This window comes from Lepisosteus platostomus, chromosome 8 (genome assembly GCF_059453375.1).
Source record: "Lepisosteus platostomus isolate fLepPlt1 chromosome 8, fLepPlt1.hap1, whole genome shotgun sequence".
Classification (NCBI taxonomy): domain Eukaryota; kingdom Metazoa; phylum Chordata; class Actinopteri; order Semionotiformes; family Lepisosteidae; genus Lepisosteus; species Lepisosteus platostomus.
In genome coordinates this window covers 19,058,606-19,073,630 of record NC_142618.1, presented here as the reverse complement: position 1 = coordinate 19,073,630, position 15,025 = coordinate 19,058,606, and the positions used below count along the sequence as shown (strand labels likewise).

At 46.0% G+C, this 15,025-nt stretch overlaps 1 protein-coding gene across 1 annotated transcript; it reads right to left on the bottom strand.

The window, feature by feature from the left end:
• Positions 1–1,833: 1,833 nt before the first annotated feature.
• On the bottom strand, positions 1,834–11,799 carry LOC148657035 (N-acyl-aromatic-L-amino acid amidohydrolase (carboxylate-forming)-like). Its single transcript, XM_088642741.1, has 7 exons — positions 11,652–11,799; positions 10,695–10,927; positions 8,692–8,887; positions 7,015–7,102; positions 4,513–4,620; positions 3,896–4,005; positions 1,834–3,154 (listed from the first exon to the last, which is right to left on the bottom strand). The coding sequence occupies exons 2-7, from the start codon at positions 10,919–10,921 to the stop codon at positions 2,954–2,956; spliced, it is 930 nt and encodes a 309-aa protein (XP_088498867.1). The 5' UTR covers positions 10,922–10,927; positions 11,652–11,799; the 3' UTR covers positions 1,834–2,953.
• Between the last annotated feature and the right edge of the window lie 3,226 nt (positions 11,800–15,025).

Genomic DNA, 15,025 nt, shown 5'->3' with positions numbered 1-15,025 from the left:
AGGTGACTCTCTAATATCCTTGGGCAAGGAGTTCCAGAGCTTGGGGGCATAGCAGGAGAAGGCCCTGTCGCCCATACAATGTAGACGGGCTTGGGGGACAGTAAGGAGGGCAGAATTTGAAGAGCGGAGGTTGCGAGGTGGGGAGTAGGGCGATAAAAGTTCAGACAGGTATTGAGGTGCCAAGCCATGTAAAGCCTTGTAGGTGAGCATGAGGATTTTAAAGTCTACGCGGAATTTGACAGGAAGCCAGTGCAAGGACTCCAGGATAGGAGTAATGTGAACACTTGCACTAGATCTGGTCAGGATTCTGGCTGCTGAATTTTGGACATACTGCAGCTTGTTCAGAGTAGATTTAGATACCCCAGGGAGCAGAGCATTGCAGTAGTCAATTCGAGAGAATACAAATATGTTGATCAGCTTTTCAGCCACAGTTAATGATAGCATAGGGCGTAGTCTTGCGATATTTCTAAGGTGAAAAAAAGATGTTTTGACAGTATGCTGTACATGTGGGTCGAATGTTAAGCCAGAATCGAATATAACCCCAAGGTTTTTCAATTTTGATTGGAGCTCAAGTACAGAGCCATCTACAGACAGGGTTACAGGACTGGCTTTGCAAAGTTGATGGGGGGTACCAATAAGCATGACTTCAGTCTTGTCACAGTTAAGATGAAGGAAGTTTTGAGTCATCCAAATTTTTAGGTTTACCTCAACCTTACACTTAATCCTCTGTCCAGATCATCACTTCACTTTTCCTTATTTCCTTTTCCCTCTCTGTGGCCACCTTCTTGCTTCCCAGTGGAGACTTCTTTGTTCCTGTGATTCTGTTCTCTAGGAGATGCCCCTAGCAGCACATGTTCTGTACAGAATGGCACTGGCGCGCCTCCCTTAGACCACCCTTTGAGTGAGTGACCCACCCAGCCTCCTTGCTGGACCTCTCCACCTTTCACTGCGCCCTGGGGCTGAGCCCAGTTCCAGACCTGGGTGGCTCGCCCCAGTGGAGCCCTTTATGTTCCTGAGGTCCAGTTCTCTCGGGCTCTGGGACCTGTGCCCACGGCTGTGCTGTCCAGACATTTCCAGTAGTTGAGAGGACACCGGAAGACAGGCCAGAAGCAGTAATGAAGTAGAGGACACAGCAGAAGTCTGGAATTCAAGGCAAAACGAAGAAAACAGGAACAAGGCAAAGCTAGGAAAACAGGAATCCGGACTCAAGGGGCTCAGAGACAGAACTATGTAATAAAGCCCTGAGCAGACTCATTAAATACACTGCACCACCTGCTGTGGGCATGGATGTGACTTGCTCACAGGTGATGCAGATTTCCTGTCAGCACACGTTTCAACACCTAGAGAGATGCATGGCCACCTGCCTCTGGCGAACGCTAGCTTGCCCCGTAGCCGTGCCACAGGCATGAGCCTGACATAAGGGGAAAAACTATCTTTTATAATTAATGTACCATTTCATTCTTTTTTTCTTGCTTTTAACATTATTACTACTTATATATTATTCCCAATTTAACTTCCCATTTTGTGTTATAGCTAGCATGCTTTATGTACCCTGGGCTACTTCATTCTAACTGAAGGCTTTTGCTGATCTGCAACTCTATTTCCACCTCCTCTCTGAAATCACCTAAATATACGGTGGCACAATCCCTGCAATGCTTCAGCCTTTACTGGTTATCAGCTGTGATCCTTGTCTCTGTTGACAGTGACTCACCCTAAGGGGGCAGCACATTCACTACGACAAACAACACTTCCTACCCTCTCTCAGCGATAAGGATCAGGATGACTGGAACCAGCAGTGAATGTAGGAACGCAAAAATTCACAACACAGCTAGCTTAGAGCTGGTCTGCAGAGGTTTAATCTTGTTTCTCCCAATCTGGTTTACAAGTAAATACTCACAAGGAATTTATACACTCTAAAGCATCTCTTTCAAATGCCATAAATTATAATAAATCAGTCAGAGAACACATTTTAGGAATAGTATATTTACAATTAATCTTTTGATCCTTCATGAAAGAACTGTGATAGATAAGACAACAATATGCCCTACTCAGCTTAACCATTTCACAAAAGTTGTCAGCTCAACACAACAGCTGTTCATCTCTTTACTCGTACACAGCATTTAACCACCACCACAAGATTCTTCTCACAAAAATCCTATAGTCAATATAAAGACAGCAACACAAATGTAAAGTCCTTGCACTGGCTTCAGGTCAAGTTCCGTGTAGACTTTAAAATCCTCATGCTCACCTATGAGGCTCTGCATGGCTTGGCACCTCAGTACCTGTCTGAACTATTATTGCCCTACTCCCCACCTCGCAACCTCCGCTCTTCAAATTCTGCCCTCCTTACTGTCCCCCAAGCCCATCTACATTGTATGGGCCTTCTCCTGTTATGCCCCCAAGCTCTGGAACTCTTTGCCCAATGATATCAGAGAGTCACCTTCTCTAAACTCCTTCAAATCCAGACTCAAAACCCTCTTCTTCAGAAAAGCCTTTACTTAACTGGTTCCATTCTTCACCCCTGTGCTCTTCTTAGTACCACCATCCACGGTGTCCTCTATTGTTATTGTTGTAATTGTATATTGTAATTGTGTATTCTACTTATTTATTGTTGTATTCTTCTTATTTATTGTTATTGTCATCCTGTAAAGCGCTTTGAGAAGCCACCTTTAAAGGCGCTATATAAAATAAAGTTTATTATTATTATAAATGTAAGTTTTCACTGATAGAATTGTCTGAAGCAACTATATATATATAGTTATAAATTATATTTAATTAAGAGAGCATTATAGGAACATAACATTATTATTAATAGAATAAAACTTTCTTTGTGCTTCCACTGACAGCCTTCTTGAAGGGTATGAATGCAGTCCTGGGTGGAGTCTTGAGATTGGTCCAATATGTGACCAAATCACAGTATATGTACTTTTTGAGCTGAAAAACGTATGTTCCACTATTTCTGAGTAACGGTGATGGCAGGCAGAGAGATGGTTATCTTTTTGGTGGTCCAGAAGGCAATTCCTTTACTATAGTAGGCACATTCATTCACAAACACAGGGTACACAGTCTCTTCTCCTCCAAAAACAAGGGGGTCCCCACCACTGAAGGGCTGGAATATAGGGTCCCCTGGATTAAGGGGCTCAAAATCCCTGTCCTGAGAGAAAGACACACAAAGAAAAAGGAGTGTTAATACAGACTACTACCGCAGTGACAGGTAGTCTGTGTTTGTAGAGTACACTACAGTACATTAATACTGCACTGGGAGAGAGGGGTTAATACAGTCCAGACACACTGACTGGACACTACAGGACATTAACACTGCACTGGGAGAGAGGGGTTAATACAGTCCAGACACACTGACTGAACACTACAGTACATTAACACTGCACTGAGAGAGAGGGGTTAATACAGTCCAGACACACTGACTGGACACTACAGGACATTAACACTGCACTGGGAGAGAGGGGTTAATACAGTCCAGACACACTGACTGAACACTACAGTACATTAACACTGCACTGAGAGAGAGGGGTTAATACAGTACAGACACACTGACTGGACACTCCAGGACATTAACACTGCACTGAGAGAGAGGGGTTAATACAGTCCAGACACACTGACTGGACACTACAGTACATTAACACTGCACTGAGAGAGAGGGGTTAATACAGTCCAGACACACTGACTGGACACTACAGGACATTAACACTGCACTGAGAGAGAGGGGTTAATACAGTACAGACACTGACTGGACACTCCAGGACATTAACACTGCACTGAGAGAGAGGGGTTAATACAGTCCAGACACACTGACTGGACAATACAGTACATTAACAATGCACTGTGATAAGACAGACTCAATACAGAGAGAGCCTGTGTTGGTTGTTGTACATACCTGAAGCTGAGGGTGAATGCAGGCTGTGAGTTGCCCATCTGAATCTCGGGGGTAGTCAATCTTCTGATCAACTTCGAAACACTGCACTGAACCAGCTGGGATCACTGCGCCTGGGAGAGTCAGCAGGGGCATCAATACATTCTGCTGTAACAGAGACTCACTTTGACTTCATATTCTGATACATTAGTACTGCTAGGAAAAATGACTAATATATGCATTTACAGTATATACCCACTGCCTCCCCTTCCCCACTGGAGTGCAGGAATCCCACCTGGGAGACACACAGCCCCCTCCTGCACCAGCGGCCCCGCCTGGGAGACACACAGCCCCCTCCTGCCTCGGCGGCCCCACCTGGGAAACACACAGCCCCCTCCTGCACCAGCGGCCCCACCTGGGAGACACACAGCCCCCTCTTGCACCAGCAGCCCCACCTGGGAGACACACAGCCCCCTCCTGCACCAGGGGCCCCACCTGGGAGACACACAGCCCCCTCCTGCACCAGCGGCCCCATTTAGGAGACACACAGCCCGTGACCGTGACCACAGAAACACACAACAATAAAATCTGGAGTAAAACACACACTCTCACACAGATGGAGGGGGTCTGTTCAGTGTCACCTGTGTTGAAGAGCTCTATCCAATCCAGCAAGCACTGCAGCAGACGGAGAGTCTTGTTGTAAACATCTGCTCTTATCACCCCTGGAGGTTGTGGCCCCATCTCGACCGCTGTTCGGAGAGAGACACACAGCCCAGATTATACGGTCGACAGCAGAGATCCCCAAGACATGCAGCACTGCACTTGTCCACATGCTGCTACAGCCACTCCAGCAACATGCCTGTAATTGTTCTCTTCCATGTGATCACACCCTGTGAGGGAAAGCCACATGTCTAAAATGCAGAGACTCTCGTTTCCCTGCCGACACAGAAGTGCAGCTCAGTGCTGGAACGTGTCCCTAAGCTGGCTGCCTAGGGCTGCTTGCCTTGTCCACCCCTCTATAGGCCTGTGACCCCTAAATCACGCAGCGGTTGGAGTGATGTTAGATGTGCTGAACTGCACTGGACAGTTCATCATTTAAGGGATGTGGGAATCTAGAACAAGCTGTTGAACCATGTGTGTCAAAGCGATACCCTGGAATCTTTCCAGAAACAGCTGCATGGGATCCTCCAGTTAGGACTGGAGTTTTACACAAAGAGTTGTGGGAGTATGGATCAAGCCACCCAGCCATCTCGAAGCCATGTTGTTGAAGCTGATACTCCGGATTCTTTCAAGACACAGCTGGATGAGATCTTATGTTTTCATACTCATATCATCAGCACCAGAGGACACAAGTGGAAACGACAGAGAAACACATTTGAAACTGGGAACTGGAGTCACTTTTTTAAGCAAAGGGTGGCAGGAGTGTGGAACAAGCTGCCTGGCCACACTGTTGAAGCCGATAACCTGACCTCTTTCTAGAAACAGCTGGATGTGATCCTCCAGTCAGGACAGGGGTCTGCTGACAATCTCAAAAAAATATTCATATACCACTTGAAGCCGATATGTGGGTGTCATTCAAGAAACAGCTGGATGGGATCTTCGGACTACTTAGCTACTAATTACTGAACAGGCTGATTGGGCTGAATAGCCTCCTCTAGTCCGTGAGCTGACTTATGTTCTTAGTGGTCTATCAGCCCACCTGATAAGAGACTGTGAGCTATTTGATTTGTCACGCTTAATGTGGAGGAGGTTATATAACACACCACAAGCAGTTGACATTTTTAACAGTTTGAATTCCTAAATGTACCTCTTCCACCCTCAAAACATCACTCAGCGAACAGTCCTCAAACTATCACCGCAGTTTCTCTACTGCATCCTGTGACCCACACAACGACATGGTCTTTTTCAAACTGATCCCATCTATGTGAAGTAAAGCGTTGAGCCAAGAAAGACAACCTAAGCATTGCACCTCATCTTTTTTTGGCGTTTGATAAGAATACTTACAGATGTTATCCATGAGCCTGAGCTGGGATTACTGGCCTGATTTTGGCCAAGTCTTTCAAAATTTCAATAAACTGAGGTTAACCAACTGCTCAATTTCACCACTAGAGGGGGGTGTTGTACTTGTTTTAGACAGTATTAGGCAGAAGATAACATAGATAACACGATACGGCTGATACATTTACCAGAAGAGTATTTTGGACTCTTGGTAAAAACATAGTATCAGTCTCTTACAACAGGACCTCCGTTTTATATCTGATCCAAAGGCCGGAGCCCACATGTAACTCATTCGAGAATGACGCACAGTGTGAGACAGAGCCAGGGGTCGATCTGGAAATCTCTTGGTCAGCGTCCCTGACCTTACACAACACATCAACGACCCTGCTGCATGAACATTTACCTCTTCACTAATGAAACTAGACACGTTGTGACTGCAGCAGTATCAGTGCTACGCTCTAGCTGGAAAAGACACAGGACAAAAAGAAAATCCACCCAACGGTCTCCATACCCCCACAAGCACCCCAAGGTGCAGCAGACAAACTGTAAGGTACTCCGCAGAAATTAATTCACCCCTACATATTCCGAGTTCGGCTGTGCTTTCCCCACATTAAAAGAACCCCCCATTTTGCTGTAGCTATCAAGGGTGCAACAGCAGAATCCTGCCCAGGATTTGAACCCGAGATCCTGTGGTCCGGTGGTCTGGACGGCACAGCTCTAATCACTTCTCCACAGGGCTGCCTCAGGAACGCTCCTCAGTGTGAAGAGGAAATAAAGGAACAGCTTATCCCATTGCAAGATACATTGCCAAACCACACTGCATATTATTTCATATATCTTCCCCACTTTGATTTCTCCAGCCCTAACACTAATCCTTTTCGTTTTCTGTTACTGTTTTGTGTGTTTTTTTTCTTCTTCTGGGAAGCCCCAATCTTTGATCAGATCCAGATTTCTGAGCCTCCTGTTCGGTCATAAAGGTGAGAATATGTCAGAACCATGCGTCAAGGATTAATGCCTTTTGCCTAGTTAATCATATAGCAGAGAATCACTCTCTCAAGGTAAAAGTCTGTTTAATACATTTCGCTGACAACCCCTGAATGGCACTGCAGATCGGCCGCCTCCCTTCCCTCCCTGCCAGAACTCACTCATGTTGTGTTTCCCAATCGACATGAACGAGAACGAAGGAGTGTTCCTCTTCATCAACAGGATGCGACAGGGCTGCTTTGACAAAGACTGAAAGAGAGAGAGGGGTTAATACAGTCCAGACACACTGACTGGACACTACAGGACATTAACACTGCACTGAGAGAGAGGGGTTAATACAGTCCAGACACACTGACTGGACACTCCAGTACATTAACACTGCACTGAGAGAGAGGGGTTAATACAGTCCAGACACACTGACTGGACACTACAGGACATTAACACTGCACTGAGAGAGAGGGGTTAATACAGTCCAGACACACTGACTGGACACTCCAGGACATTAACACTGCACTGAGAGAGAGGGGTTAATACAGTCCAGACACACTGACTGGACACTACAGGACATTAACACTGCACTGAGAGAGAGGGGTTAATACAGTCCAGACACACTGACTGGACACTACAGGACATTAACACTGCACTGAGAGAGAGGGGTTAATACAGTCCAGACACACTGACTGGACACTACAGGACATTAACACTGCACTGAGAGAGAGGGGTTAATACAGTCCAGACACACTGACTGGACACTACAGGACATTAACACTGCACTGAGAGAGAGGGGTTAATACAGTCCAGACACACTGACTAGACACTACAGTACATTAACACTGCACTGACAGAGAGGGGTTAATACATATCTAACATATCCAACAACTAATTCTCAAACCAAACACTAGCAATTCCCTGAATGCCTAACACCTGCAGATGAGAATTAACCGTTTATGGGGAACTGTGGAAACTGTAAACACACCATATCATTTGCCAGGCGTGTATCCATTACTAGTGTTGCTTGATTGAAGAACACTAACAAGTTGGTCGAGACAACTTGTTTTAAAGTTTTGTTGTTTGAAAATGCCTACCTTTTCTGAATCCATTTGGACTATTTTCCAAGGACCTTACAGCCATATAGGTGATCGACTAGTTCAGTTCTAAGAATTGTTTCCTTTACCTTACATGTAAGAGAAGTCAGATTTCTTGGTCTATAATCACCTGGTTCAGTTTACACTCCTCTCTTCTTTATGAGAAAGGTATTACAGGAGCTGTTCTCCAGCCCCTGGGTCCTATCTCTGTTATTTAGGGACTGTTGGAGGAGTAGTGTCAACAGTTTCTGAATATCTCTCATTGCCTGGAGCACAGCTGGTGAGATCCCACAAGGCCCTGGGGATTTATTAACACCCAGAGCTTCTGGAACTGAACCTCTTCTCCCTCTGCTCTCCTGACTCTGTTTAACACAGAACCTTGTCCTTCTGCTGCCCGAGTCACGGTGCTGGTTCTTCTTTGCTGAGCACCTGAGCAAAATAGTTCTTTAGCACATCATCCTCTTCTTTTTCAACATCTAAAAGTCAAATATGCTTTTTTAACTGTGCTTGCAACACGCTGTGCTCTTTTTCTTGAATTTGCCTGATACTGAGTACATTAACACAGGGAAGGTCCAAGTGATGGCAATCTAAACTTCATGAAGAGTTCCTTCCCAACCTATTTTTCAGGAGCAGACGTCAGCAAACGTGTAGAAACTGGTGCTCCTCAGATCAAGGTCAAGCCTTAGGAGAGTATGTGGTGTGGAGCACAGGGTGCAAATGTGAGATTTCACCAGTGAGCACCTAGGTCAGTACCTGAAGGTATCTGCCAGCATGCAGTGACAGGTAGTCGGACTGAGTGTCACAGATCAGGCAGGCCTGTGTGTTGGCAGTGGTGTTGTGAAGGTCACAGATGAAGTCCACAGCCTGATCTGACCCTTTGGGGCCAAAGGTCTGGTTCAACTCCAGAGCTCTCCGGACCTCATAAGGAGAGTCAGCTGAGGCACACTGCCTGAAAGAGACAGAGCAAGAAAGGGAGTAAAAGCAAATTCAGTACAAAGAGGTTGAAGTAGTTCAGGTGGGGAGCTGCGTCAACACGCGTAGTCTGCAAAGGCACAAGTAATAGGTTTTTTCCATGCTGAAAAGAGAAGAGAGAAAACACAACGTTTCAGCTGTGAATCCTTCTTCAGGTTCCTCACACCTGGAAAAATGGAAAAAATGACACACAGCCGAGTCAGTTATTTTGCTAAACAAGAAATGTTTTTATGTAAAAAAAACATGGGATATGTAGAACACCATTAAATTTAAAGAACATTCAGAAATGGTTATTTTGAAAATAAGAAAAGTATTTTAAGCTGGAAAACACAGATAGGAAACATGGGCACTGCCAGCCCATCTGGACCCAGAACAGGGGCTTCAGTAGAGCCTGGCACTGCTGGAGCAGTACTCTCAGACCTGGGCACTGCCAGTCCATCTGGACCCAGAGCAGGGGCTTCAGTAGAGCCTGGCACTGCTGGAGCAGTACTCTCAGACCTGGGCACTGCCAGTCCATCTGGACCCAGAGCAGGGGCTTCAGTAGAGCCTGGCACTGCTGGAGCAGTACTCTCAGACCTGGGCACTGCCAGTCCATCTGGACCCAGAGCAGGGGCTTCAGTAGAGCCTGGCACTGCTGGAGCAGTACTCTCAGACCTGGGCACTGCCAGTCCATCTGGACCCAGAGCAGGGGCTTCAGTAGAGCCTGGCACTGCTGGAGCAGTACTCTCAGACCTGGGCACTGCCAGCTCATCTGGACCCAGAACAGGGGCTGCAGCAGAGCCTGGCACTACTGGAGCAGTACTGTCAGACCTGGGCACTGTTAGCCCATCTGGACAAGACCACAGTCATGGCTTTCCAGATGAAAGCCACATGCATCTTAGAGAGACAAATACCACTGCACAACAACACATTGGTACACAATCAATGACAATTACATGGTCCAGAAATCAGTAAGGGCACTGAAGAAGACACACAGGGCTTTCTACTCTGTAAGAAACAGACTCAACAATATTAACATCTCGGTAAAAAGCTGGCTCCAAATATTTGAAAGTGTAATCCAGCTCATGCCACATATGGCAATTAAGTGTGGGGTCCAAACACAGACCAGGATTACAGTACACTAAACAGGACAAACACCCCGTAGAAGCCCTGCAGACAGAGGTCTGTAAGAACATGTGCAAAGAAAAACACCACAGTGACCACAGCCTGGACACAGAAACATGGTGACAGTGAGACTTCACTGTCCAGAGTGGACAGGCTCGGTGACCACAGCCTGTACATAGACACTGGACACAGACAGACCTCAATGTCCAGAGAGGACAGCCTCAGTGACCACAGCCTGTACATGGACACTGGACACAGACAGACCTGACTGTCCAAAGGGAAAACGCTGTGCTCCCACTGCCAGCAGGGGGAGGCAGAGACAGAGAATAGCAATGCGATAAATACCCTGGGATTTGACATTCTTTCTTAAAATAACAAATCTAGTCCTAGATTTCCCACACCTACCAGTACCAGAACAACTTTCAGTCCTGCTGGGGGAGGGAACTCAATTGAGCAATAGAGTATGTGAACTCTGTCACAGCCTGGGGAACAGAGAGAGGAAGCCTCTAAATAAAAATGTTTGTAAGTTTCCAATAATAAAGTTTTGTTGTAAATGTTTGGGTTTTTTTTTTGTTACTGGTTTAGTGACGAAGTAATGTGTTTGGTACGCCAGCAAAGCTCCTTGAACCTGAAAACCGAGTCTGTCGGACTGACAGCCCCGCTCGGACCGGCGCCGGTACCTGAGCGCCTCCAGGGTGAAGCAGCGGTTCAGGTCGGTGTCGATGTGGCGCACCCCGCCGGCTGTGGCTCTGGGGTTGGTCAGCACCGTCTGGGTGCTGAAAGAGGGTCTCCGCAGACAGGGGGCGCCGTGTCTCACCACATAAACCCCTCCCAGCTCGTTGCCGTGGGTGCCACCAGACACCAGCACCCGGCGCAGAGGGGGATAACACTTCCTCTGTCCCTCCATTGCTCGCTGGGGCACAGGGAGCGAGAAGAAACGACCCGTGAGCAAAACGTTATACTCCACAGTGTCTGCACATGTCTGTCTCCACCACAGATCGCGGGTGCTGCCAGCTGACAACACGAAATGCACATGATTATAGAGATGAGAAGACAAGAAATCTTATCTTATCAAATAAGAGGACAAGAGGGCAGTCAGCCCATCTAGTCCGTTTGATAAAGAAAATCACGTGTGTGTGTTCTCAGACTTTGTCACGACTGCAGTAAATGACTTTAATTACTAATACTATTATTTCAAAAAATAAAAAACAAGACTTTAAATAACTATGATTTGCACTATCTCCCCGTTGTAATGCCACAGTTTAGTGAATAAATAAGATTTAAACTTGTCTGTCGCTGTTAAAGCGGTTACCACAGCTCCTAGTGACCGCTGATGTGATACTGTTACAAACACAATGCGATCAGTTTAATTAGTTAACAGGTTAATCGATGGTCTAGATGATGAGATTACAAAACATAACGAGCAAGTAATTAAATGTTTCGGTTAAAACAAAAACTAAAAACTGTTCCTAATCAGATTAAACGCTTTCTATTCTAAATTAAACAATTCCGCATTCGTTCTACAGCAGCGCGACGGGCTTTTTCAAAGTGAGAAATTTAAACAGATGACAAAATAATCGATTCAACACAGCGCCAGTGAGTCAAATCCCATCTAATCTTGGGTAATGTAAACATACATAAACACTGCTTCAGCTACGGCCCCGACTCTCCTCGGCCTGCTGCGCTGAATTCCTGAGGCTGCGTCTGACGTCACCGTGGACGCAAGCCTGCCGGCGGGAGCCGCGAGGAATCCGGCTTTCTGGAGACCACGCGGTCCTCAGTGGACGACTGTGACAAAATGCGTAATACATTTGAAAGGAATGTACCCTATACATTTGAGGCTTTATATTTTGGTAAACTGGATTTTGATTGGAGGGGAACTGATGAATATTTGTTTGGAATCCTTATATCAGCAGGGAAGAAAGCTATAACAAGAAAGTGGCTTCTCACAGATCTACCAGCAATGAATGATTGGATTGAATTAATAAAAGAAATATATATAATGGAAAAAATATCATTTTCACTAAAATTACAAATGAAAAAAATGGTTAAATATTAGGCTAGATGGGCTCAGTACATTAAACCTTTAAGGTCAGATTTTGTTGAGATACAAAATAACTGACATTTAATAAGATACATTTATATAGTTTCCTCCCTTTTCATATTCATAAATGTATACATCTTCCTTCTTTTGATTGTATATAGTTTTGTTAAAAAGTTATATAATTGTAAAAAATAGGGGAACAAACAGGATTTTGTGCCTGCGATGTAAGGCTGAATAATGCTTGTTCATATGTAAAATGGTTTTGTTTTGTTCTCTGAAATAAACAAAATTAAAAAAGAAAATGCATATTACAAATAAATAAAAAAATGAGTGAGTTCTGTGCTATCACATGAAAAAATAAATGATGTTTCTTTCCTGTCTGCCGTGTGAGCAGCTGTACAGGGTTGTGAGTTTCTTGACAAACGCTGAAAAATTAAATTCTTAATTCTTATTCTAAAACAATTCTTAATTCTAAGTTGTTATTTCAGTTATTCTAATGAGGGGGGGAGATAAATGCATGGTGAAGTGGGGGCAACGTAAGCGCAGTGTGTCTCTGGATTCAGCTGCTGGCCTGTGGGCTTTGAAAAAGCCTGGGGTGTGTATGTTCACACATCTTCACGTGGAAAACGAATAAAAAACACAGCGTCTTAGGATGTATGGTGATTAGTGTAGAATTAAGATCAAAGGATGGTGTGTGGTCACTAGACTGCAGCACAGCCGGCAAAAGTCTCAGACATTAACAAAGTCCACCCAGCGTGTTTCTTCAGAATGTGAAGCGTGTTGTTTCAGAACTGTGAAACATGAGCCAGGGACACGAGTGGAAACTGTAGAAGTGCACTTAAAACTGAGAGCAGGGGGGGGCTTCTCTACACAAAGGGTGGTGGGAGTGTGGAACAAGCTACCCGTCCACATTCTTGAAGCCGATATCTTAGTTTCTCTCACAGAAAAGGCTGACTGAGATTCTCAGGTCCACTAAGTGCTAACAACCCAACGGGCTAGGGCCTCCTCTCGTTTGTGACTCGTCTTGTGTCATTCCTATGTCTGGCTCTGCCAGGAGCGGGGTGACTCCGAGGACAGCCAGAGCCCCCCTCCACCACACTGCAGCCTCGCATCCTGCGTGTCCACCTTTGTTTGACCGTTGTTTGCACAGCTGGGCATCAGGCGGCAGGGAGAGTTCGACGCGGAGTGGACAATGTCCACCCTGGTGAGGGACTGCAAGTATTGACACAGCCCCTATAACAACACGGACCAAGTGCCGCAGAACAGTGCGAACGTCACAGATCGCAAAAGAAAAGATGTTTACCATAGTGATCTTACCATGTTTATACTGTGGTGTCAACATTCCTTCACTGCTCTCTGCTACTTCAGGCCATGGGAATGCCAAGCTATAATAAGACAGTTTTCTCTGGTGCAGACTGGGGGAGTACAGAATAGCAGGGTACAAGCTACCCAGCTAAGGGGTTGAAGCGGATACTTTGGGATGCTTAGGTCAATTATTCAATTCAATTCAATTTAAATTCAAGGTGCTTTATTAGCATGACCAATGGGTACAATCAGTGTTGCCAAAGCAAATGAAAATAACAAAATTCCCATGAAACAAAACAAAAAATAAAAGTAAAATAAAATCTACAGACACATTACAGACATTTACAACAAAGACATATTATAAAATATGTACATATACTGTAGACAGAAGGAGCATTACTGGGAGACAGACTCCCAATAACTACCAAACAGACTCCCTCTTTTTCTGGTAATCTTCCTTAGATTTCCTCATTCCTTGCCTTCCTGCCAGCTCGACACTTCCGATTTCCTCCTTGTGCCAGAGGTATCGATGAAATGCTATAGCACTGTCCCTGTTGCAGCTCAGGGGCCAATAATTGAAATCGGGACTTGTGTTGGAAGGAGAGGGGAAGAGAGAAGGGCTGGATGTCCAGATGAAAACCAGGGACCAGATGATCAGGACAGAGAGGGACCCCCTGTTGTCTCCTGGCATGGGGAGGGGGTGACAAAAGGGATGATTAAATATTTGCCCCGTCTGTCTGAGCTGCTCTTAACGACTTCCCTTTCAGCTGTGCTAATTAGCACCGTGCTAACAGCTCACCACATTCCAGAGAAAACTCAATCACTCAGGACGGCCCTTTCTTTCTTTGCCACTGGTCCCAACATCATCGGCAGCATTTAGAACACAGACCCTGGGAACGCTGGATACCCCAGATTCCAGAGTTGGGGGACTTGGTGTCTTGTTGTTCTTTGCCCTGTACCACAGCCTGGCCATAGAAACTGTACCACACAGACAGAGCTGACTGTCCAGAGAGGACAGGCTCAGTGAGCACTGTCTGTACACAGAGAGACCTGATTGTCCACAGGGGACAAGCTCAGTGAGCACTGTCTGTACACAGACACTGGACACAGACAGACCTGACTGTCCAGAGAGGACAGATCAGTGACCACAGCCTGGACACAGAAACTGGACACAGACAGACCTGACTGTCCAGAGAGGGCAGATCAGTGACCACAGCCTGGACACAGAAACTGGACACAGACAGACCTGTCTGTCCAGAGAGGACAGGCTCAGTGACCACAGCCTGAACACAGAAACTGGACATAGACAGACCTGACTGTCCAGAGAGGACAGATCAGTGACCACAGCCTGGACACAGAAACAGGACACAGGCAGACCTGACTGTCCAGAGAGGACAGGCTCAATGACCACAGTCTGGACACAGAAACTGGAGACAGACAGACAGAGCTGACTGTCCATAGAGGACAGGCTCAGTGAGCACAGCCTGGACACAGATAGACCTGTCTGTCCACAGGGGACAGGCTCAGTGAGCACTGTCTGTACACAGACACTGGACACAGAGAGACCTGACTGTCCAGAGAGGACAGATCAGTGATCACAGCCTGGACACAGAAACTGGACACAGACAGACCCAACTGTCCAGAGACAGTGACCACAGCCAG